This window comes from Pongo pygmaeus, chromosome 19, assembly GCF_028885625.2.
Source record: "Pongo pygmaeus isolate AG05252 chromosome 19, NHGRI_mPonPyg2-v2.0_pri, whole genome shotgun sequence".
Classification (NCBI taxonomy): Eukaryota; Metazoa; Chordata; class Mammalia; order Primates; family Hominidae; genus Pongo; species Pongo pygmaeus.
Window position 1 is genome coordinate 37066112 of NC_072392.2, and position 22841 is coordinate 37088952.

Genomic DNA, 22841 nt, shown 5'->3' on the forward strand with positions numbered 1-22841 from the left:
AAACACCAGGAGGTACCACGACCTTCCAAGGAGCTGCATTTGAAAAGCAGACAGCAATTTAAATTTGCCTAATCACAAGCCAAAGAGAAAGTGCTATTGTGTTTACCTTCAATCTGATTTGAACACACACACACACCCAGTATTTGTCAGAGCTGGATGTCAGTCTACAAACCACTGCACTACATTGTCCACAGCCACCTGGCGACCCAGGCACCCTCACTGTCCAGGTTTTTATCACTAAGACAACAGACTTGTGCTGTCTTCACTTTATAGCCAAGGAAAGTCGGCTCAGGGAGATTCGCCCCGAAGGTAACTATTACTGATAGAAAGGCAGCTCCCGCAAAGGCGCAGCGGATCCTCTTCTCTAAAAAACCATGCAAATGGCCAGTGCAGCATGGTCAAAGGTCCTCAGAGAGAGCCTTGTGAATGCAAGCTACGGGTCAAAGGGAGGGCATGGATCTTAGAGGAAGCTAAAAGATCCCCAAAGAGGGCGCAGCTTCAAGAAAGGACTTAGTCCCACAGGATGGAACAATGGAGCCAAAGAAATGCAAAGGGCTTACCTGTTCCAGTTGGACTTGCACACCGCAGGGAATCACCACCTTTCAAAGAGAGAAGAAACAGATAAGCAAATGGATTCTCCAGGAAAAAATTAGCATAATAATCAAGCCAGGCTCCCAAAGGCATGAAACTGTCTCTAACCTCACTCTGGCCACAAAGCTGTAGCAGATCAAGACTGACAAGATTTAGGGTTAAGAGAGTCCAGAGTTTTGTTCACTTTTGGAAAGTTCCTGTCCTTTTTGCTAATGTCATGGAAACCATGGGGCCTCCCCTTCCAGAAAAATGCAAATCACGCATAGATACAAAATTTAGCCCCCACTTTCACAAAGAACTGGTAGACCTCAAGGATGGAAACCTCTGAGTCGGTCTGTGCTTGGGGAGCTTGGGAGCAGGGCCCAGAGAAGGAGGTGGAAGGCTCTGCCTGGTGGTCTTCAAGCCCCCACTTCTCCCATCCTCACCCAGGGGCATGCATTCTCTACACAAGGGGCCACCTTTTCTAGAACTATTTCTACAAGTAGAACTGAAGAGTCTGAATGTGGCAATGTCAACGTGGTTATTCCATTCCGCACAAGAGACGGGGAGAGGAGACTTTGACTCCACCATAGTCTCTGAAGACCAAGAGCTCCCTGGGAAAGACAAAGAAAGTAACGAAGGCGAGGCGGTTCAAACACAGTCAGGAGAGGCAGTTAGTAACAGGCACAGGGAGCCACCAGTCCTGCAGGGCAAAGACCTCACCTTGGGCAGGATCTCCACCACTTACTAGCCACAAGACCTTGGCCTTTAATCTCTCTGTGCCTCAGTTTCCACATCTGAAAACTGCAGGTAACAACAGTGCCTTCCAGGCAGGGTCACGGTGAGAATTAAGAGATGGCACGTGAGGAGCTCAGAAGAGTGGCACAGGTCAAGGGCTAAGGGAGCCAGACAGGCATTGCGCTGCTCTGGGGGGCCGCTCAGGAGCCAGGCGCCAGCAAACAGGATTCAGTTCCTGGTGAGTGACCTCACTCCTTAGCTTTCTTCTGGCACTACCCCCTCCAGATCCCTGGCACCTGCCTTCTCATAGAGTTGTCTGAAAATGTGCAAAGGAAGGAGAATCGTAGAGAATCTCAGAGATCTGACTAATTGTACTTGTGGTTTGGGGTGGGTGGCGGCGTTACCTTGGCCCTTACCAGGACAACTATTTATAGCCTCTTGCTTATCTTACGCAGTCCAGTCCTCAGGGAGTATGTGACACATGGCCGTTCCTGTGTCTGGGACACATCATTACTCCACCATGGCTCTGACTCAGACGGATGTCTGGGGCAGGGATCCTCTCTCAGGTCCCCTTTAAAGTTTGATGAATGGATGAGAGAATAAGTAAACAAATAAATGTAAAGCAAAACAAAACAAAAACGGCTTTGGAAACAGAAGGAGTCACAGACAAAACCTTACAGGATGGTGGAAACAGCCGGACAAGGAGACCCCATGGTTAACAGAGCGGTGTGACTTATCTCCGCCCGAGCACGGTATCTACTCAATGCACACATGCATCTTGTTGCCTCACTCCACATGTGACATGCAGGCAAGAAATGTGCGAAGAATCAGGGCCCCTGCCTTTCAAACTCACTACCAGCATTCCTGCAATGGCATGTCAAGCATGACGAAAAAAAAAATGAGCTATGAAGGCAGGAAAACAAAAAGAGGAAACTTAAATGCATATTACTAAGTGAAAGAAGCCACTCTGAAAAGGTCACATACTGTATGATTTCAACTCTGTGACATTCTGGAAAAGGCAAAACTATGGGACAGTGAAAAGGTCAGTGAAAGCCAGGGATTAGGAGGGAGAGAGGAACAGGCAGAGCACAGAGACTCTTTAGGGTCATGAAGCTATTCTGCTTGATACTATAAGGATGGACGCATGTCATTCTGCATTTGTCTAAACCCACAGAATGTACAACACCAGGAGAGAATCCTAATGTAAACCAAGGGCTCTGGTTACTAAGACTGTATCAATATTGGCTAATCAAGTGCAACAAATGTACCGCAGGAATGGAAAATGTTTATATATGAAGAGGAAGAAGAGTGTGTCCAATTTTTTTTTTTTTTTTTTTTTTTGAGACGAAGTCTCACTCTGTCACCCAGGCTAGAGTGTAGTCGCGCCATCTTGGCTCACTGCAAGCTCCGCCTCCCGGGTTCATGCCATTCTCCCGCCTCAGCCTCTCGAGTAGCTGGGACTACAGACGCCCGCCACCACGCCTGGCTAATTTTTTGTATTTTTAGTAGAGATGGGGTTTCACAGTGTGAGCCAGGATGGTCTCGATCTCCTGACCTCATGATCCACCCGCCTCGGCCTCCCAAAGTACTAGGATTACAGGTGTGAGCCACCACGCCGGGCCTGAGTGTGTCCAATTTTTGTATAAATCTAAAACTGTCTTAAAAATAGAGTCTATAATACATTTTTTAAATTCACTGTCTGGAAGCACACATTTGTTGAGACAATGAAAAGAAAAGCCCTGTGCAATGTCAGAAACCTGAGTTTTAAAGATGGCAGCCACTTAAGGATTTGGTCCAGAAGCCAGGTCTGTGTGTTCCCACATCCCTCTGTGGCCAGATGGGGGGCAATAACTGCCCACCACCTGGCTTGGCCCCAGGGTGTCCTACAGAAAAGGAGAGGTGAGCTCTGTAAGCCGTGACTGCCCGAAACCCATCTCGCCCCAGACCATCCACGGCTTATATGGCTAACGGGCTCGCCCGATAAGTTGGCACGCCCAATCTTGTCGAACTCCATCCATCACTTGTCCCGCACATTTTCACTGACAGCCTTCTCCTGCCAGGACTTCACTTGGAAATGAAGCAGACTGGTCCCCAACCCCACAGAGCTTATGGCTCACGTAATAGAAACTGCATAAAATGAATCATTTTTAAGAAAGCGAGCTGAGGAACAGTGGGGAGTGAGCAGCTCCCAGGTTCTGCAGAGCAAATGGCAGGCAGCCTGGCCCTGAGCCTCCACATTCACATCCTACTGAACTTGCTTCTCTCTTCCAAGAGAATTGGTCACAGGCCCTACTGTCTGAAAATGCAGACAAAAATGTCTCAGGAAAGACCTTTTGTGGGAGTGGATTTGCAAATAAAAATGCACATGGAGCACCAACCAGAGAAAAAGGGACATTCTAGAGGCAAAGAGTCACTTGTTGATAAAGAGAAAACTCATCATTTATATAAGTACAAACATCTTATTTAGTAAAAACCATGACCAAGTGAACACAGAGGGCACTTGTTCCTTCAATGTGGCTAAAACCAGATTCCAGGACAGGAAGTCCCTGAAAAGAGACTGTATTTCTGTCACACTTTTCCTCCCTTATACTAAGGCAGGTAAGCTGACCACAGACAGAACCACAGGACGAGGCGGCCAGGCTAGGGATGCTCACACCGGCCTGCTCAGCACCAAGGAACCTATGGGGACTGTGCGACGGTGCGATCAGCTGCATTTGCTGGACAGTCAGGTGTCACTTGCAGTTCTTCGGCCTTAGCAGAAGCAGAAGCACAGTGCTTCCGTGCACAGAGCTGCATCCCTGCCAGAGCGCACACAGCTCTCCACTGATCTACAGGCTGCTCTGCCTCCCATGCATCAGGAGGGTATCTCCTGTGGATGGAGCCAGGTAAGGGAGTGAGGCACACCTGCTTGCTCTCCTCACCTCAAACTCCAGCTCTGATCACATATTCCCCGGCACTGTGGGGTTCTTTCACTGTTTTCACTGGACAGAGGGAAGCACTGTGGGTTGGGGCCAACTCCAGGTGGGCTTGGCCTTCCTCGGCATGAAGAAGCTGACACTTCTTTAGCACTTATGTTCTTCACATGCCAGTCTGACTTACAGAGAGAGCAGCCACCCAACGCTGCAGGGCTGGGAGGGTCCCGGTGCACTGCATCCCCTGAGACTGTCCTGCAGACACCAACCAGAAGCCTCTGAGCTGCGCCTGGCCCCATCAGTGCACAGCCAGCACGGCTGGGATGTGTGCGGTGGCATGGCCAGGAGTCTAGATGGGCACCCACTGGCCTTGCGCTTTGCCTGCTCTGTAACATGATGCTAAGTGAGCTGCAGGGGTGTGAGAGGATGAGACAAAAACCAGGCAGCGTTCCCTGTATCAAGGCACACTCCTGGGGAGGCCCACGGCTCATCCAATGTGTGGACTCGAATCAGCTGGATAAAAACGGAACAGTGCCCTGTCTGCAGGTCTTTCTCTGTAGCCCTCACAATAAGGCCAGCAAGCCCCCACTCTGTGTATGTGAAGCTGCATCTCAGAGAGGGCCAGGCCAGCCATGGGAACTCTCACAGAGACGACGCCAACTGGTGCCCCAGCTCCAGGCTCCTCTCCTGATAGGAGCTGCACCCTCTCTCATAATGAGCAGCTCCCTCAGGGGTTAGGGTGACAAGAGGTGACAACAGTGAGACAAGGAAGGGGGCAGAGCAGCTCCCGTTAGCAGCTACTGAAGGCTGGAGAGAAGGCAGTGGGTCATGGGCTGTGGGCCAAAAGCCATGGGCTGTGGCATCCCCGGGATCCGTCCCTCCCCTGGTGGAGGCGAGGGCCCCTCTGAGAAGCCTGTTTGGGAGCCTCTTTATTGCCTTCTTTCAGCTATCCTGGGATCCTAATCTACTGTTCCTAAGGAAACCACAAACACACACTGCTGTGCCTGCCCCACACCTGGCTACGTGGGTGCCTGGGTACGCTGGCATCAATAACCTTGTCTCCAAGCCAGCAGGTCCACAGGAGAGAGGGGCAGAGGGACAAGGGCTTGCCACCAAGTCATGACTGTGTCCTTGGGAATGTGAGTGTGTGAGTGAGCATATGTGTGAATGTGGGTGAGTGTGAGTGTGGGTGTGTGAGTGTGGGTGAGTGTGGGTGTGTGAGTGTGGGTGTGTGAGTGTGGGTGTGTTGGTGAGTGTGGGTGACTGTGTGTGTGAGAGTGACTATATGTGGTGGTGTCTGTGTTTGACTAGGTATATTTTGCTGTGGATATCTGCAAATGTATTCTTTTGTGTGAATGTGTTTAAGTTTGAGAGTGTTGTGAGTTTGCATATGAGTGGGTGAGTCAGTGGTTATGTGCATGGGAGTGTAAAAGTGGGGGTGTGAGCGTGTGTGCTTGTGAGAAAAGGGGGAGTGTGAGTGTGTGTGCTTGTGAGAATGTATGAATGTGCATGTTTGAAACTGAGTTTTGTTAAGTGTGTCTGCGTGTGTTTCTATGTATACCCTGCCTCATGTGAGTGTATCGATGTGAGAGCGTGTCTGTGTGTGTCTCCGTGTGTGAGTGTATATACCTGTATGTGTCCCTGTGTGTTTGTGTGTGTGCACACACAACAAAGTTTAGCCCTGCAGTTCCATCCCCCAAGGTGAATGAAAGCACTTCAGCTAACAAGCACATTCTGCCTTAGAAAGTGCTTTCACCCAAGGTGTACCGGCCCGGCCACCATTACCCCCAGTGCTGACAGACACAGGGCTTGGGTGCAGATCTTCCTCAGTAAGGAGTGAGATCAACTCTTCAAACCTGAACCAATCCCTCTCTGCTTACTTCTGGGAGATCCAAGTCCTGGGAGAAATAAAGGACAACTCAGTTCTCCTCGTGCTTGACAGACATTGCTTTCCTTTTGATGAACACAATAAAACTCCAAACTCAGCTTTTATTATTGTTTCTTATTAAATTTCGCTTTGTAAACAGCCATATGGAAAGTGACATTTTTCCATCAGTTTCTCTAAAATCCTGTGGGTATAACTGATGCACTACATATTCTATAAACATGCATATTCTGTATAAAGAGAATAAACGTAAATTTCAATTCTATCTTTTCCAAATCATCAAAAATTCCAGTCATGGTCGGTCACGTGAATCAGCTTCCTAGAACCTCACAGAAACATGAAGTAAGGACTGAAGAGAGGCCGGGCACAGTGGCTCAAGCCTGTAATCCCAGCACTTTGGGAAGCCCAGATGGGCAGATCACCTGAGGTCAGGAGCTCGAGACCAGCCTAGTCAAAAAGGCAAAACCCCGTCTCTACTAAAAATACAAAACTTAGCAGGGCATGGTGGCACGTGCCTGTAATCCCAGCTACTCGGGAGGCTGAGGCAGGAGAATTACTTGAACCTGGGAGGTTGCAGTGAGCTGGGATCGTGCCACTGCACACCAGCCTGGGCAACAGAGCAAGATTCTGTCTCAAAAGAAAAAAAAAAAAAAGAACCGAAGCGAGCACCCTCAAGTATCAAGCATGCTTTTACACATCCGGCAGCTACAGGGAAAGCCCGGATGCTTGGCTTCTCTAACCGTTTCTTCCTGCTAGTTCTCCAGATCATTCTGCCCACATGTGAAGTCTCTACTCTACTCTGGTAACAAGCAGGCCTGGACAAACCTTGTTGATGTCAGGATTCTGGAGGGGAGAATCAGCCCAACACTACCAACTCACAGCAATGAAATGCGTTCCACAAATGCACACACACCACACACCACCGAATGCCAATCCTTGGGCCAGCATTCAGGTGCAAAACAAGTGGAAACTGAGTAGAGACAAACGGGCCAGCCACTGACCTTGCCAAACCTTGCAGACAAGGGAGAAAGCAATTCACTGAGTTAAGCCAAGTACAGAGACATCACCTTATGCACAAGTTCTATCATACATAAAATTACTTTAATCATAATAGTTTTAACGCTAAGATAAGTTGCAAAGACTCAGAAATGAAGTTTACTTTTATTTTATCTTTACAAAAACAATTCTTTTTAAAGAAACTTCGTGATGACGCCAAGATGGCAGTACTTTCTTTCCTAAGTCATGAAAACAGTCAGAGGTAACCTACCTCTGAGGCCCTGAACTAGCCAGGGAAAAACAGATACGGACGCCAAATATTTGCTGACCACCAGGACCTTACGATACAATTGGGGGTTGGGACTCTTCTCTAATCTCTACACGGAGTAGCAGCCTGGTTGCAAGGAGGGTGGAGCTTTTACGAAGGACCACTTCTATTATACCACAGCTTTGACTTCTTACATTGTATGTTACTGATCGATAAAATAGCAAGATCTATAATTCACCCATTAGTTAAGATTGAAAAAGGATACACTGTTCATGTGTTTGTATTACCATTATTATCATTTATTATAAGGGCAAGGTAAGGAGAATAATCACAGAAGGAAAGTCCCCTCATTCCCAGTGCTGACACTGACCAAAGTATTTATCTGCTTAAATAACCAACAGTCTTAGCTTGAGTGAGGGGCGGCTGCCGTAACAACATACCACAGAATGGGCAGCTGACACCACAGCCGTTTATCCTCCCATAGTCCTGGAGGCTAGGAGGCTGAGATGAAGATGTGGGCAGGGTGGTTCCTCCTGAGGCCTCTCTCCCGGGCCTGCAGATGGCCACCTTCTCCCAGTGTCCTCACGTGGCCATTCCTTGTGTGTGTCTGTGTCCCAGTCTTTCTAAGGACACCAGTCATACTGGATTAGGCCCACCCTAATGACCCTATTTTAACCTAATTACCCTTTAAAGACCTTATCTCCAAATCCTGCCACATTCTGGGGTCCTGGGGATTTGGACTTCAACATTTGAATTTGCGGGAACAAAATGCAACCCCCCAGCACTAACAAAGGTCTGATAGGACGGGTGGAGACGTCAGGTCGACACAGAACGTTCTGGGCACACCAATAGGAGCTGGGTCCCCCAGGTGAGGCCGGGGGCTCCTGACATGCCAAAGGTGGCCTTACTCATCATTCAAGCCTGCTCTTCCAATGGTGCCTGGGGACAGGGGGCTACGTAGAGGGTTGAAGAGAGGCCCAGGGTCAGACTTTCAACACAAGCCTGCAAACAACAGCAGATCTATACAAAGAATGGCAGTACAAAATGAGGACATTTGAGACTTTATTAACTTTCTTTGCTGCCTTCAAGAGCTCGCCCTAACTTTGCTTCTGTGTCTCCTTTGTCAGGCTTGACCCTGGAATCCCTAATTAGGTTCACATTCCTCAGGAAGCTCTGTTATCCCACTAAGCGTAAAAGCCCAATTTAGTCTGCTCTAATCCCCATGAGAAAACACCCGCCCGGCAGACGCAATTAAACCTTCTCAGCCTGTGGGCTGAGAACGGGACAGGAGCGGAAGAGAAAGAGAAGGAAAATTCCCAGAATCAGGTCATTATATTTTTCCTTACAGTTAACAAGCAGCTAGTGAAGATCATGTCTGTGGCATAGTAAAACAAAAAAAGAAAGGCTCAGGCTTTCCCAGTCCTTGATCTTGGCTTGGTCTCGGCTCTCCTCACCTCTGGGGGCCTCAGTTTCCCCTTTCAATCCAACTCTATGGAATCTAATAATTTTTAGACAAAAGAGTTGTGCCCCTATCCCAGATGGGCTTAGCTGAACCTATTGGAACCTTCTTTTTCATTCTTTACTTAGGCTGTGTAGCTGTTTGACATTGGCTACCTTTACCCAGTTGAGGCCTATGGCCCACAACGCAGGGCCAGGCCTTCCCTGGCCTCAGGCAAACAAGTTACCACTGGTAGGGAATATAATAGATTTAAAGCAAAAGCATAGTATCCTGTATCCATTATGTCACCATTATTTGTCTCAGATCAGAAATCAAATGTGAACCTCTTGTTGGAACAATGTCCAGAGGATTCTCGAAGTGGCTGAAAAGCACTTTCAGGATCCCTTGCGTGCTGTATACACGAGTCCCAGCAAAGGGCACAGGACAGGATCGCTCGAGGGCCCAAACACCTGCCTGCAGTGAGTCTGTCTTACAAGACCAGGGCTGAGCAGGGAGGCCAAGCGTCTCATGGTGCAGCTGAGGTCTGCAGAAGCAGAATCGGGGTCCACAGACCCCTGAAGGCCAACACTTACCACAGTCCTACGCCTTAACTTTTTAAAAAGAGAAAGAGGACATCTGGTGATTGATAACATGCTAATGGCTTGCAAAAAAAACAAGAAGAAAAACTCATAAATCATAAATCCAACCTAATTGCAGAAAGATTAAAAGGCAGTATTGAGTTGTTGAATGGTCTTTTTATTAGAGCATTATAATGCCAAGGACCAAGATTTAACTGCATCAACATTACTGGATCCACTTCCACAAGGAAAATCCAGGTCCCAACTCATGTACTCCTCACTAGCTACATCTGATCAGCCTATAATTCTCACTGGCCACCTATAATTAATAATAAAGTAATAAAGTACTGACACTGACATTTGTGAGTAATTTACATTTTAATTCATCAGAAGAGATTGATGATTACCTCTACAATAACATCCCTGCATGCTATTGCCTGAGTAAGTTTAGTAGGTTGTGTTTTCAAAGATGGTGGCATCACACAGGGTCTTCTGTAAAGGAACTCTGCCATTCCCCCATCAAGAGGTAGAGTCTGTCCCTGTTCCTCTTGAGTCTGGGCTCGTCCTGGGTTTGCCCTGTGGCCTGCTGTGAGTGGTGGAATATGGTAGAACTCTGAAGCCTGGCCTTAGACAGCTGCAGTTGCCGCCTTCGCCCGGAGCATCCCATTCTTGGGCCCAGCCCCCATAATGAAGGGAAGCCTGAAGAGCCGCACGGAGACACCTACAAGGGGGCACCAAGGTGTCCAGTGCCAATCGTTGGAAATGGGCATGAGGGCATTTGTGACCTTCTGGCCACCCCTGTCCCCCTGTCAGCACCACATGAAGCAAGCACTGTCCAGCCAGCTCACAAATCCATCACAGCTTGTTGGTTTCAGCCACTGAGTGTACAGGGGATTTGTTAGGCAACAACAGGGAACAGAAATAGTGTGCCCAGCAATGCGCACATCCCCAGCATGCCCAGATGAGTGTGTTGGGCACCAGAATGCCATCCTTCAGTGCTGTGTGTCAGGAAGTGGAGGAAAGGGGCTCAAAATCAGCACTTGAAAAAGCCAACAGCAGCAATGAGGCCATGAGCTGTCACAGATGAGGAGATTTCAGCCACCGATGGTGGGAGCAAGAGGCTGACAGAGCGCGGCTGTGGCTTCAGCACGAGGCGGGCAGACATGACCCAGGACACCAGCCAGTGGGCGGAGAGGCAGAGGGGCAGCTTCTCGTCCATCTACACTGTGATTCACCAAAAAACGCATCAGGCTGAACATGCACGGTATGTGGTGTTCTTGAATGTAAGCTTCGGGTTTAAACAAACATGTATTTTAAACCATATATATACTGTTTCAAGCCCCAGAGTGACTGGACAGAGCTGAAAAAGCTCTGTCTTTGCATCCAGAGACTGAAATTAGGGCACGACCTCCGCTTCTCCCAGCTGGCTCTGATGAATTTACGGAGACTGTCCTCTGTGAACTCAATTTTCCTCCTCATCTGTGAAATAGGGATAATACGACGTCGTGGGGTGGATGTGAACCTCAAGCTCATAGCAAAGTCTTGACAGTGGGACTATATCAAATATACACTGTCAGATTGGAGTGAGGGTGAAAGGGACCCCACGGCCTTTCAAAGACAGCAGCATAGTGACTTAAGGCCATCTCAGACCACACATAGTGACCGAAGGCCATCTCGGCCATACAGACTTTGCCTCTCTCCTGACACACAAACTCCATATTGTTCAGACTAGGCATTTCCTGGACAGTTTTCTGATGATGAAGCTGCAGCAATGATACTGATTCATGATAATACTTAACCAGGGGCAAAACAGACATGTCCCTCACCCCACCCTGTTCACCTGAAGGAAGGCAGGAAGGAACCAGTGCCCAAGACCATAGGCCTGACTGGGACGATGAAACCCGAGAGTCATGTCCTACAGAGATGGCCCCGGGTTCATGTTGATGTGTGCATGGCCCCATCAATCACAGCCAGTTCTGAGAGCGATCCTACAGGCTCCTGGAAGGACGGGTCCGGATGCCATGCCTGACACCATGAACATTCTAAAACACTCCACTGGTAGTCTAAGCAAATGAAGGAACGCTTTTTGATTTTGCTTTGATTTATTCATGTTTAACATACAAGTTAAAATACCTGACTCTGAAGAAGCTGTATGAGCCTACTGAATGGGGACCTTAATTATTGGCACCAGAAATGGCTCCCTTTCCAACTGTGTGCCAGTGACTGCTAATCCCACTCACGAATGACAGGGAGTCATCATCTCATGTCCACCCTATGCTGGCTTTCTGTCGTGGCTCTGGCCACCCCATAGTGGGGGCAGCCCCTCACCACAGCTCTCTGTTTGGCCAGCAGCAGGAAGGCTGGGTTTGGGGCCCATGTGCCTGGTGCGCAGGCCTTCATGGAGGACACAGCCGCACGTCGGCAGGCCGCCCCGCTTGCCGCATGGTAGATTCCAGGGCCTGGCACTGTCAGCTCCCCACACCTGATCTCTTCTTCTCCTCTGTCCTCACCTGCAGACAACATAGTCCAGGCTCAACTCCCTTGCCTAACCCCACCTCCCACCTGTGAGCCTCAGCCCAGGCTGCTCCCTCTGCCTGGAAAACCACCTGCCCACCTCCTACTGGGCAGGTGCCTGTGCTTCAAGGCCCAGTGGCAAGGCCCCTTCTTCAGGAGACACACAAGTAAGATGTGCTTTTATTTCTGCTTCAAGAGACGAGCACAGAAATGTTATGACCCTCCCTCCTGTGATTTTGTAATACCCTCTTCTTATTTCAAAGGAAAAGGTCCAAGGAGGCAGTAACACTAAAACAAAGCACAGTTTTCAGAGGCTTTTAAAATGAGGGGTGGGCCCCACATCCACCAGCGAGCAGGCAAGCAGGTGTTTGTATTTTCAACCACACCAGCCTCATGCTGAGAAAGGCGGGGTTCCGGTCACGGAGCTCTGGAGCAGGAGGAGCTCCCACTGCCCCTGAGAGCCAAGGCCCGTTCATCAGAACGGCACTGAGCTCACAGGGAGCAGAGCCTCGGGCGATGACATCAGCTAATGCCACCCCCAGCTCCTACTTCTTGGGGGTCTGTAGCATCTGAGGTTTCCATATGAAATCAATAGCAGGCTCTTCACATCAAGCCCTGGCTTCCACTGACCTGTTGCTAATGACAAGGCAGAGGAAGTGGTCACCCCTAGGGAGGGGATCGCAGGATCTCGAATAAAACCACCCTCCAGAGTGAAGCGCAGAGCTCTGACAGTCAATGTTCAGTGGTCATCCGTAAAGAAAAGGAATAGCACAAATAAATGAGCTGGTCACTTCTCCAAACTTTGGGTCAGTTGTCTCAACCTCTTATTCATTCATTCATTGCAGAATGGCATATCAAATATCACACTTCAGGGCACTCAGAGATGAGAAAGAATTAGTAGTTGTCTTCGAAATTCAGTTTAAAATGAAAGAAAAGGTACAAACATACAACAGTTATTCAGGGAAGAAAATGGTAAATTCCAGAAAGGTAGGCACCAGAGAAATTTTCCCTGAAATACATTTTGGCAAGAGTGTTTAAGAATCACATGATGAACAGTTTGGGTTTAACCAACTGTCCTTTGATCTAAAGAAGGCTGACAAGAGGCCGGGCGCGGTGGCTCACACCTGTAATCCCAGCACTTTGGGAGGCCAAGGCGTGTGGATCACGAGGTCAGGAGATTGAGACCATCCTGGCTAACACGCTGAAACCCTGTCTCTACTAAAAATACAAAAAAAAAAAAAAAAAAAAAAAAAATAGCCGGGCGTGGTGGTGGGCGCCTGTAGTCCCAGCTAATTGGGAGGCTGAGGCAGGAGAATGGTGTGAACTCAGGAGGCAGAGCTTGCAGTGGGTCGAGATCGAGCCACTGCACTCCAGCCTGGGCAGCAGAGGGAGACTCCATCTCAAAACAAAAAAAAAAAGAAAGCTGACAAGAAAAGAAAACGTGAGAAACCCTAAGAGTTCACAACTTATCGAATCTTTTAAAATTAAGCACTGGGCTGCAAATGGCCAACTGGCCAACTCTAATGTCCACATAAACATATTCCATGAAACCCAAATTAGTTCCTGCTGGTCTGAAGCTAAACTGCCACCCCTGTTCACAAAATCTTGATAATGGCATTCCATTTAACTCTAATGTCCACATAAACATATTCCATGAAAACTAAACTGGTTCCTGCAGGTCTAAAGCTAAACTTCCACCCATGTTAACAAAATCCTGCCAATGGCATTCCTCTCTGCCCGGTGTCTCAAATTCAAAACCTAAGGATTACTCACGAGCCGTGCCTCTGACCCACTGGGTGGGTACGCCAATCCTAACAGGTCTACCTTTAAAATGCCCACAAGTCTACTTCCTACTGACCCCACCTATTGTTCAAGGTTGGGCCACCCCAGCTCTTGCTGGGCAGCGCTAAGCTTTCTAACCAACCTCCCAAGGTTCAATCAACTCCCCTCCAAATGCTTTTTAGAAGTAAAGAAACCTCTGAAAAATCAAAAGGTTTTAGATAAAGATTCTGAAAGCAGAATTTCTCACATCACAGTATTGCAACCATTCAGCCATTCTATCCACTCCACCTCCCCTGAAAGACGCAGTTGTGAGTTTATTATTCTAAAGACCTTCTGAACAGGGGGCGGTTTCCAGTGATAAAGGAGGGTTAACAGCTAGATCCTTGCACACCGCTTTATTAAGAACAGAAGGGAAGCCTGCGGGCTTCGGAACGTTCCAGGGTAATTTGGAGTTGAGGGTGCACGGACACACACACAGTGCGCAGAAAGGCAGGAGTTGAAATGCCTAGAAACACACAAAACTGAACTCCGCCAGCTGCTCCCGGGAGGCGGAGAGAGGGCACCCCGCGAGCTATTTCTGTGCCTGGCAGAAAATGGGAGCAGGCACTTCCTGAATCCCTGCCTAAAATTAACTGCTTTACAAAAGGGGGGAAGGGGAAACCCATGGTGAAACAAGTTTTATTTTACAATTCAAAATCTGGAGGTGGGGATTTGAATACTTCATTATGGGTTTTGGCCCCGCTGATAAAAATGTAGCTGAAAAAGAGAAGAAATGGGGGCTTTACTAGGAAACCTATCCTTCAGAAGTAGCCCCACAAAAATAAAGCCGGAGGTTTGATGAGAAACGTTCTCCTCCCCATGGAACATGAAGCCATGTCTCAACGAGAGGCGTGAAGGCACATGCACAGCAACACTGTTGCGGTCGCCAGAGAGCACAGGCTTCAGTGCCGCACATCAACTAAGTGCCTGTCCTGTGGTCTAGGAGGCTGAGACTCACGGACACACATGCTGACAACATGAGAGGGCAGTGTCTGGGGCAGGGGCTGCACAAGACAGAGTGGGGTGTCTGGAAGTATGGTGCGCACAGGGCCACAGCCCCCACCCTGAGGACGAGGCCTGCAGAGGTCTCCCCTTGCCTGACAGGGATGGTTATGTCCCAACAGGGGCGGGCTTCCAGCACCTCTCCCAGCCTGAACTCAGGCTCTGGAAGACCTGAGTCTGAACGGGCCATAGAGAGGCCTCAGGAACAAGATCCCACTGGGAACCTACACTCAGAGCCAGAACCTACACTCAGAGCCAGAATGCAGTCTCCCAGCCAGAGCCAGGGCCCAGGACTGCCAGAAAGTCCCGGAGATAAGCTTCTGCAGAGATGACATTGCTAGATGCCAGGGTGGGTGGCATCCATGTGGAATAATGACCGTAGTAGAAATTTTAAAAAGATGCACTGCATATGGTGTCTAAACATTAAAAGAGAACAGGCTGTTCTGCAGCTCCCCAACTGCAGCACACCTTCCTCCTCCATCTCAGCAGAGGGAAGGGTAAGGACAGACCACTCAGGAGAGCAGTGGACCAAACCACACACATTATGACAAGTGGATTTCTAACCTGGACAGAGCCAGAGTCAGGGTCAGAGAAGAAGAGCTGTGATTCAAAAGGAGCACACGGTGCCACAGGGCTGGGGAGAGGCCCCGATGCCGCCCAGCCCAGAAGCCCAGAGGTGAAGAGGCCCTGGATTGAGGAGCGCAGAGGACCCCAGTGAGCCTGGAGGTGGGGTGACAGGATAATGGGAGGAAGCATACATTATAGACTCTGAGCAGTTCACAAACTGAATGGTGGTCTGAAAAAAGGGGTAGTAAGAAAAGCACGTCAGAAAAAGGACATCACTGAACAGGATGTGAGCTCACACAGGGGAATACAGAGTTTGGGGTCTTCTAGAAAGGGGCCAAGGGCTCCTGCAGGTGGCAGCCAGAGTCAGCAGAAAGAGCGCCTGGGGCCACACGTGTGGAAGGAGGGACGTTTCGCCTGTGACCAGAGCTGATGGGCAGGAGGTGCTGGAGCCGAACAGGGCATTTGCAGGAGTGTTTCAAGCTGATTAATGTCAGGCTGGTAGCTTGGAAGCAGGCCGGGGGAGGGGGTGTATTTCCACCAGAGGAATCAGCAGAGGCTGCCAATCAGCCCGCTGCACCCCCAGCAGGGTATAAACCCTCATCTGCACACCACTGGCCAGAACCTGTTTCAAGAGAAGCGAGAGTAAAAGCGATGGTGGCCAACGCAAACAGAGGCTGAGTGGGAGAGTCCACGCACACGCAGTACAGAACGCCAGACACAGGTGAGAGAGGCAGAGGGCTGGGGTTGCATCTGTACCTGCTCATCAGGGGCTTGTGGGAAATCACATCAGAAGCCCAAGACCAAGCAGGCAGGGACACCTGCAGCACCCAGCTCTGCCCTAGGCCCAGACACCGTGGCTGCAGCGATCTGGGCCAGGACTACAGAAGTCCTCCATGGGGTGAGCCAAGGCAGGGTGAGCCTGTGCAAATGCAGGGGGCTGGGGGGAGTAGAAAGAAGGGCAGCCAGTTAGGGGAAAGGTCACAGAGCTGGCCAGAACCAAGGCAGCATTGAGCAAGAGGCACTTGGATTCCAGTGTCAGAAAATATTAAGCCCACGGCTCTGCCATTAGCCATATGGAACCACTTTCAGGTGGGCCCAGGCTAAGTCTGAGGCACTAATTAAGCCTACTAAATGGAATTTGTTTGCTTAAAAGAGCAGATCCCATTCTCAGAAGAAAATTTAGGAAATATATATACTTTCTTGTCGTTTAACAGTTAATAAATAAAATGCATAGTGATTTATGCTAGCGGTAGGCAACATTTCATGAAATAAATCTACTAGCGCCAGTACCACAACCGCAGACAGAGTAGTTTCCAGCAACTGACACTGTAGACATCTACAGTGATTCCTAATACAATGATGCAGATTAAGGTATTAAAAAGGGAAAAGAGCACTCCTGCAGAAGCCACCAGGCCCTGTGCTTGGGGAGCTGTTGAATTCAATTCTCAGCAGTCCTCTTAGTAGGGGTTAATTCCTGTTTTATAGAGGAAGAAACTGAAGCCCAAGGTCACATGGGTAAGACAAAGCAGAGTCAGGATCCAGACCCAGGTCTGTTATTCATTCTTCTCTTTTATGAGTCCTCACAGTTTCAGAAGCTGCTTCTGAGAGCTACACATGCAAATTTCCATTTCGTTCTTCTGCTCTCCCAAAGAGGCCAGGTGAGAGAAAATAAGTGATCACCTAGTACAGAGTTTCACGTATAGAGCGCACACACACACACACGGAGCAGGAAATGTTCACCGCGTGCTCTTTTCTTTTGTTTTTGTTTACATTGGAGCGACGTGTGCCCATGGATGCCTGGCCTTGCTGTTCTGTCCCCTGCCCCTCGAGCTATATGGGGCTCCCTCCAGGACCGGGTTCCCCACCGTGGTCTGTCTGACCCAGTCAGGGCAGTCACTCAAACATTCATTATTGTCACCATGAAAGTGGCATCTGTTTTGAATTCAGGGGCCTCATCTTCTCTGGGTGTCCCACTCTGTCATCAGAGCCTGGCTGCATGAGGTCAGCTGGCCCTTCTCTCCTCCATGACACCCCTGTTAAACAGACACCCAACAACATCCCGCAGGGTGGAGGTGGGGAGTGAACCTTAACCAACAGCACACTTGCCCAAATTATTTCTCAAGTAATGGAGGGTCTGCAGGGAGTGCTTCTTTCTCAGGTTAGAACTGGTCAAAAGACACAGAGGTGGGGTTCAGAAGAAGATTTCCAGGGCACCTCGAAAGCCCTAGTTTAATCAATAAAACACACTCGCAGCCACGGGGTGCCCTTGCCAACAGCCTCTTACGCTCTCATGTAACCACAGTGCCATGGAAAGTTACCCTCATTTCACAGATGCCGAGAGTCAAGACAGACAGGCCTGGCCTGAGCCACGTGCAGGACGCAGGGACCCACATTCTCCCTCCGGCTGCACCTTCTAGCCTCCTGCCCAGGAGACAGATACAGATGCTGGCTGCAGGGCTGCTAATTAGGTTACTGGCCGTGTAGTTAAAATGATGTGGCAAATAGGTGCAGATTCATTCCAGGTATGTGTGGTTTCATCTGTTACAACACAATATGGAATGAAAACTGATGATTCAGAGAAAACACAGGATACATTTTAAAATTATATTATTTATTTAAAACAAATATCTTGTTTCAAAAGATTATAATTCTCTTTTGGCCTCTTTTTGGGGCAGGGCTAGGACTTCCTACACAAATATAGCTTACACTTATGCCACACTAAAAAACAAACCTGCCATCACAGGGCGAGAACTACACTCATAACCAGACAGTCAACATGGTCCCGTCAGCCCGGCCAAAGGTCACCACCAGTTTCAAAGACCTGCTTCCTCTGGTGTAAAATGGTGAACCCAGTGACTTCCCAGCCTGTGGATGCCAGCAGGGTCACCATAAAGCCCCGCAGATGCCGAGACGGTGCAAGGAGCAGAACCCCACAGGGCAAGGCCCCGAGCTGCTGGCAGCTGGTGTCGCCCGGCTGACGCACTTCCTTAGTTGACAGTGGCTTGGTCCTGCTGGCCACCTTCGAGTCCAAGAAAGGCCTAGAAGTCCACAATCAATGCCTCTGATTGAGGCTTAGATTATTAGGGATTTAGAAACCTTAATTCTTTTGTACAAAGTATAACCGTGCTGACATGAAAAGCCAAACATGGCTTGCTGACTTTGAGAGTGAGCCTAGAGCCCACACCGTGGCTTTGGCTGGCGGGATTCACACAGTGGGGCCACTCCTCAGACTCTAGGAGTCAGGAATAATAGTTCCCAGTAGAAAAAGAGACACAGGTATAAACATGCCTCTAGTAAGGTGTTAATGTGTAAAGTGACTTTCTAATTAAAATGAGTCAAAAAAGATTGGTGAGGACAGCCTACCAGAAAAGGGATCTTACAGGAAAAGGAATAAAAGTGTCCTCAAAAAGAGCAGAATTTAAGGATGCTTCATGGTTCTTCTGACAGTAGTGACAACTAGCAAAAAAGAAAGATATGGAAGCCACCGATCAGTACCCACCTTCAGTAGGTGAACAGAGGGTAAACTGTGGCACATCCAGATGACACAGTGTTATTCAGCTGAAAAGAAATGAGCTATCAAGCCAAGAAATGACAGGGAAGAAATTTAAATGCATATTATCAAGTGAAGGAAGCCCATCTGAAAAGGCTACACATGTATGATTCCAACCCTATGGCATTCTGGAAAAGGCAACACTATGAAGACAGTGAAAAGGTCAGCGGCTGCCAGGGTGCAGGAGAGAGAAGCGCAGCACAGAGGATTTCTAGGGCAGCAAAACTACTCCATACGGTACTGTCATGGTGGATGTGACTTATGATGCACCTGTCCAAACCCATGGAATGTACAACACCCAGAGTGAGCCCTAATGTAGACTGTGGACTCATCAATACTGGTTCATCAATTCTAACAAACGTGCTGTTCTGGTGTGGCGATGCTGACGGCAGGAGAGTGTGTCTCTGTGCGTGAATATGCATGCGTGTGAACATGTAAGCACGTGTGTGTGAGCCCTTGGTTCTTTCCCCTCAATTTTGCGGCAAATCTGAAACTGCTCTAAAAATAACATCTTCTAATTTTAAAAACCATTTTAAAAGCTGTCAAGCATTAAAACACACACACACACACACACTTGGCAAACATAGGTGGAGACCTGCAATCATCTGGCAGAATCGGAATCTCACTTCACCCTGTGGGGCTGCAGACAGAAGCTCCCTGTGGACAGCATGCTGCATCTGGGTCCAGCTCTGTGCACAGCCAAGAGCTACACTCAGGAAATGTCTGCTGAGCTGGCTGGCTTAAAAATTAACTGCCTCCACCCTTAGAGCAAGAAGTGGGGAGGGAGGAGAAGGGACGCCCGTGTAAACATTTACTGAGACGGCAGAGAGAGGAAGAGCCCGTGCTGGCCGCGTGAGTTGGGGCAGGACCATTGCAGGCTTTAGCAAGAGGTGCAACTGCTCGGTCCCAGCCCTGTCACCTGTAAGAGGGAGCAGAACAAGCCTCCTCAGAGAGAAGTGTGAGGCGTAAATGACAGAGCATATCTAAAGCGCTCAGCAGGGTCCTGCAGATCCCTCAACAACGCTGACTGAATGGCATTCCTTCTGCACAGGCTGGACGTGGAGAGATGTATCTCATGACATCCCTAAAAATCCTATGCTCAAATGAAGAAGCTGAGTTCAGAGGGAGTAACCATCTTCCTGAAGCTATTGTAAAGGGTACAAATAGGGGCAGGAAAGAGATGAACTCACAAACAACAAAAGAGCTTTTACACGCAGGACCAGGGATTTTCCTTTGGTTATGAAAAACGTATTGGTCCTGGCTGGGCTCAATGGCTCACACTAGAATCCCAGCACTCTGGGAGGCCAAGGTGGGTGGATCACTTGAGGTTAGGAGTTTGAGACCAGCCTGGCCAATATGGTGAAACCTCATCTCTACTAAAAATAAAATCTAAAAAAAATAGCCAGGCGTGGTGGCACACGCCTATAACCCCAGCTACTTGGGAGGCTGAGGCAGAAGAATCCCTTGAATCCAAGAGGTGGACGTTGCTGTGAAAAATCGCACCACTGCATTTCAGCCCGGGTGATGGAGGGAAGAAACAAAGACAGAAAGAGAGAAAGAGAGAAAGGGAGAAAGAAAGAAGAGGAGAAAGGGAGGAAGAGAGGAAGGGAGGAAGGGAGGAAGGAAAGAAAGGGAGGAAGAAAGAAGAGGAGAAAGGGAGGAAGAGAGGAAGGGAGAAAGGGAGGAAGGAAAGAAAGGGAGGAAGAGAGGAAAGGAAGGAAGGAAGGAAGGAAGGAAGGAAAGGAGAAAGGAAGAGAGAAAGAGAGAAAGAAAGAATTTATTAGGCCTTGTTACTAACAAATTCAGATCATTCGTTCCTAGTGAAGACCATATGAAAAAAGGCCACTACTTAAACCTTTTGGGGAGGTTAAAGCTGACACCCCAACCTTAAAAGCTGTGGCAATGAGCTTCAACCAGATTCCGTCCTCCACCAAGAGCCCAGGGAGCACCAACCCTGCTGAAGGTGGGGACGAGAGTCTGCAGCCTCCGTGCCCTGTGTCCTGGCAGGAAAGACAGGCCCCTGCCCTAAGCAGAGCAGAGCTGGCTGGTGGGATGCTGGAGAGTGGAGGCTCTGGGGCCATAGACAGGGTAAGGTCTGGACATGGAAGATGAGACGGGCTCAGAGAATGCAGTAACCGAGAGCTCAGGGTCAGCAAAACAGCAGCTCCCACAGCCTCCCTCCTTGTGCACGGGTGAGAAGGTCCAAAACAGAAACACACAGCTGCGACAGCTGAGGCCCCTGCAGGGTTGCAAAGAGCTATGGGAATTGGGGAGAGATACTGCCCCTGCTCACTGTCTCGTGGGAGGACTGGGAGTCTCGGACAAGATGCCACGGATGTATGAGCAGAGCCTTCACGGGGAAGAAGAGCCCTGAGCCATGCAGGAGTCAGAGAATTCTCAGGCATCATTTCATGAAAGAGAAATAGAAATGCAGCCCAGGAGGAGTGAGCCCCAAGCCAAGCGGGAGAGACGCTCATCTTGTGTTTTAGAGAAGTTGGCCCTGGAGCTGGAGTTCACAAGAGGCATAGTAGGTTTTGTAGGCATACGAGCAAGGTGGGCTAAAGTCACCCACACAAACCTCAGCTCCATTTCTGATACATGAAGATGGCAAAGCACCAAAAAGAACACATGGAACAGCAAAAATCAGAGCTTTGAAATGCAACACCCATGAATTCTGGGCCTCAGAAGCTAGGTGACAATAGGTAAGTTGTTTCACCTCCCTGGGGTCTTGAGGTTTTTCATCAGACAATGGGGAGAGGGGGCTGGACAGGTCAATCCCTGGGACCCAGCAGGCCCGTATCCTACTGCACGGCAGCTGCGGCTCTTAGCATGCAGAGAAAAGGAGTGATCTGAAGATGAAAGTTAACTGCCAGACAGAAGTTAGTGGTTGAAACTTATCAGTTAGGCCACTGAGCGTCTGTTGACGCCCAGGATGAATGTCTAGGGACAGTTTCTGAAGAAGCCATAAACTCTAGGTCCCGTGTTTTCCATGGCAGAGGACCAAGTCTTTGCCCTGGGCCTGTCTGGTGGAAGTGACAAAGCTCCTGCATCAGCCGCAGCCAGGACATGGGGATCCCTGATAGGAGAGCCCAGCAAACGCCCCCAGGGCAGCAGGCAATGAGGGCAGCAGGAGGTTCCACTGACTTCCCCAGGACCTCCTGTAGCCTCAGCTTAAAAAGAGCAGCAAGCCTATCACAAAGTTCTCTCCCTCAAGCAGCCAGCTGGAGAGAGGGGAAAGGCTCCTGGCTTGGCAACTGCCCAGATGGAGCACCGGGACAGTGGAAGAAGACGCTGAGGCCACCTGCAGGAGCCAAGAGGCTGGACAGAGCCTGGGACCTCTCTCCTCTTGCTGCATTCTCCTTCTACAGACTCAGCAAGGAGGCAACACCAGCACTCCTGTATTTTATATCCAAGAAGGGTGCAAACCGAGGCACGTGCAGAGAGAGAAACAGCAAGCTGGACCTTCACAGCCAGGCTGCAAAGGCTGAGGATGAGCCAGGGGGTCTGAGAGCATTGGAGCCCAGGGGGCAGGAGGTTCTGTGTTTTTCCTGGATTAAAGGGGGAGCTGTGCATCGGGACCCTCTGCAGGGCGTCTCCCCAACATTACTCCTGCACATGTTCCCCTCACTAACTCCTGCATGTGGTCCCTACATGGGGTCTTAAGTTTACAAAAAAATTACCTGCTGGTCTATTTCTCCTCTGATGATTCAAGATGATACTCAATACCCTACACATTCTCCTCTGATGATTCAAGATGATACTCAATACCCTACACAAAGTGCAACTCTAAGGAGCAAATGTGTCTGCAAGTGGGCAGAGGCGGAAGAGGCATCTCACCATGATGCCAGGCTGCAGGTTTCAAGGATAGGATTCCCGTGCCTCCATCTGCTTGCCTAAGCTCCACAGAACCTCCCTTTCATTTCCTTTAGTGGGGCACCACCTGCCACCCTTTCCTCCCTCTTCTCCCCTCCCCAACATCTGCTTTCCTACAACTGCTTCATT

General features: G+C 49.3%; 1 protein-coding gene across 1 annotated transcript in view; it reads right to left on the reverse strand.

Moving 5' to 3' along the window:
* Window positions 1–22841, reverse strand: part of LOC129017993 (tensin-3-like) — a 202329-nt gene that overhangs the window by 145873 nt on the left and 33615 nt on the right. The window contains exon 4 of the mRNA XM_054459073.2: window positions 561–599. Within this exon, the coding sequence (XP_054315048.2) occupies window positions 561–599 (39 nt within the window). The remainder of the gene's footprint in view (window positions 1–560; window positions 600–22841) is intronic.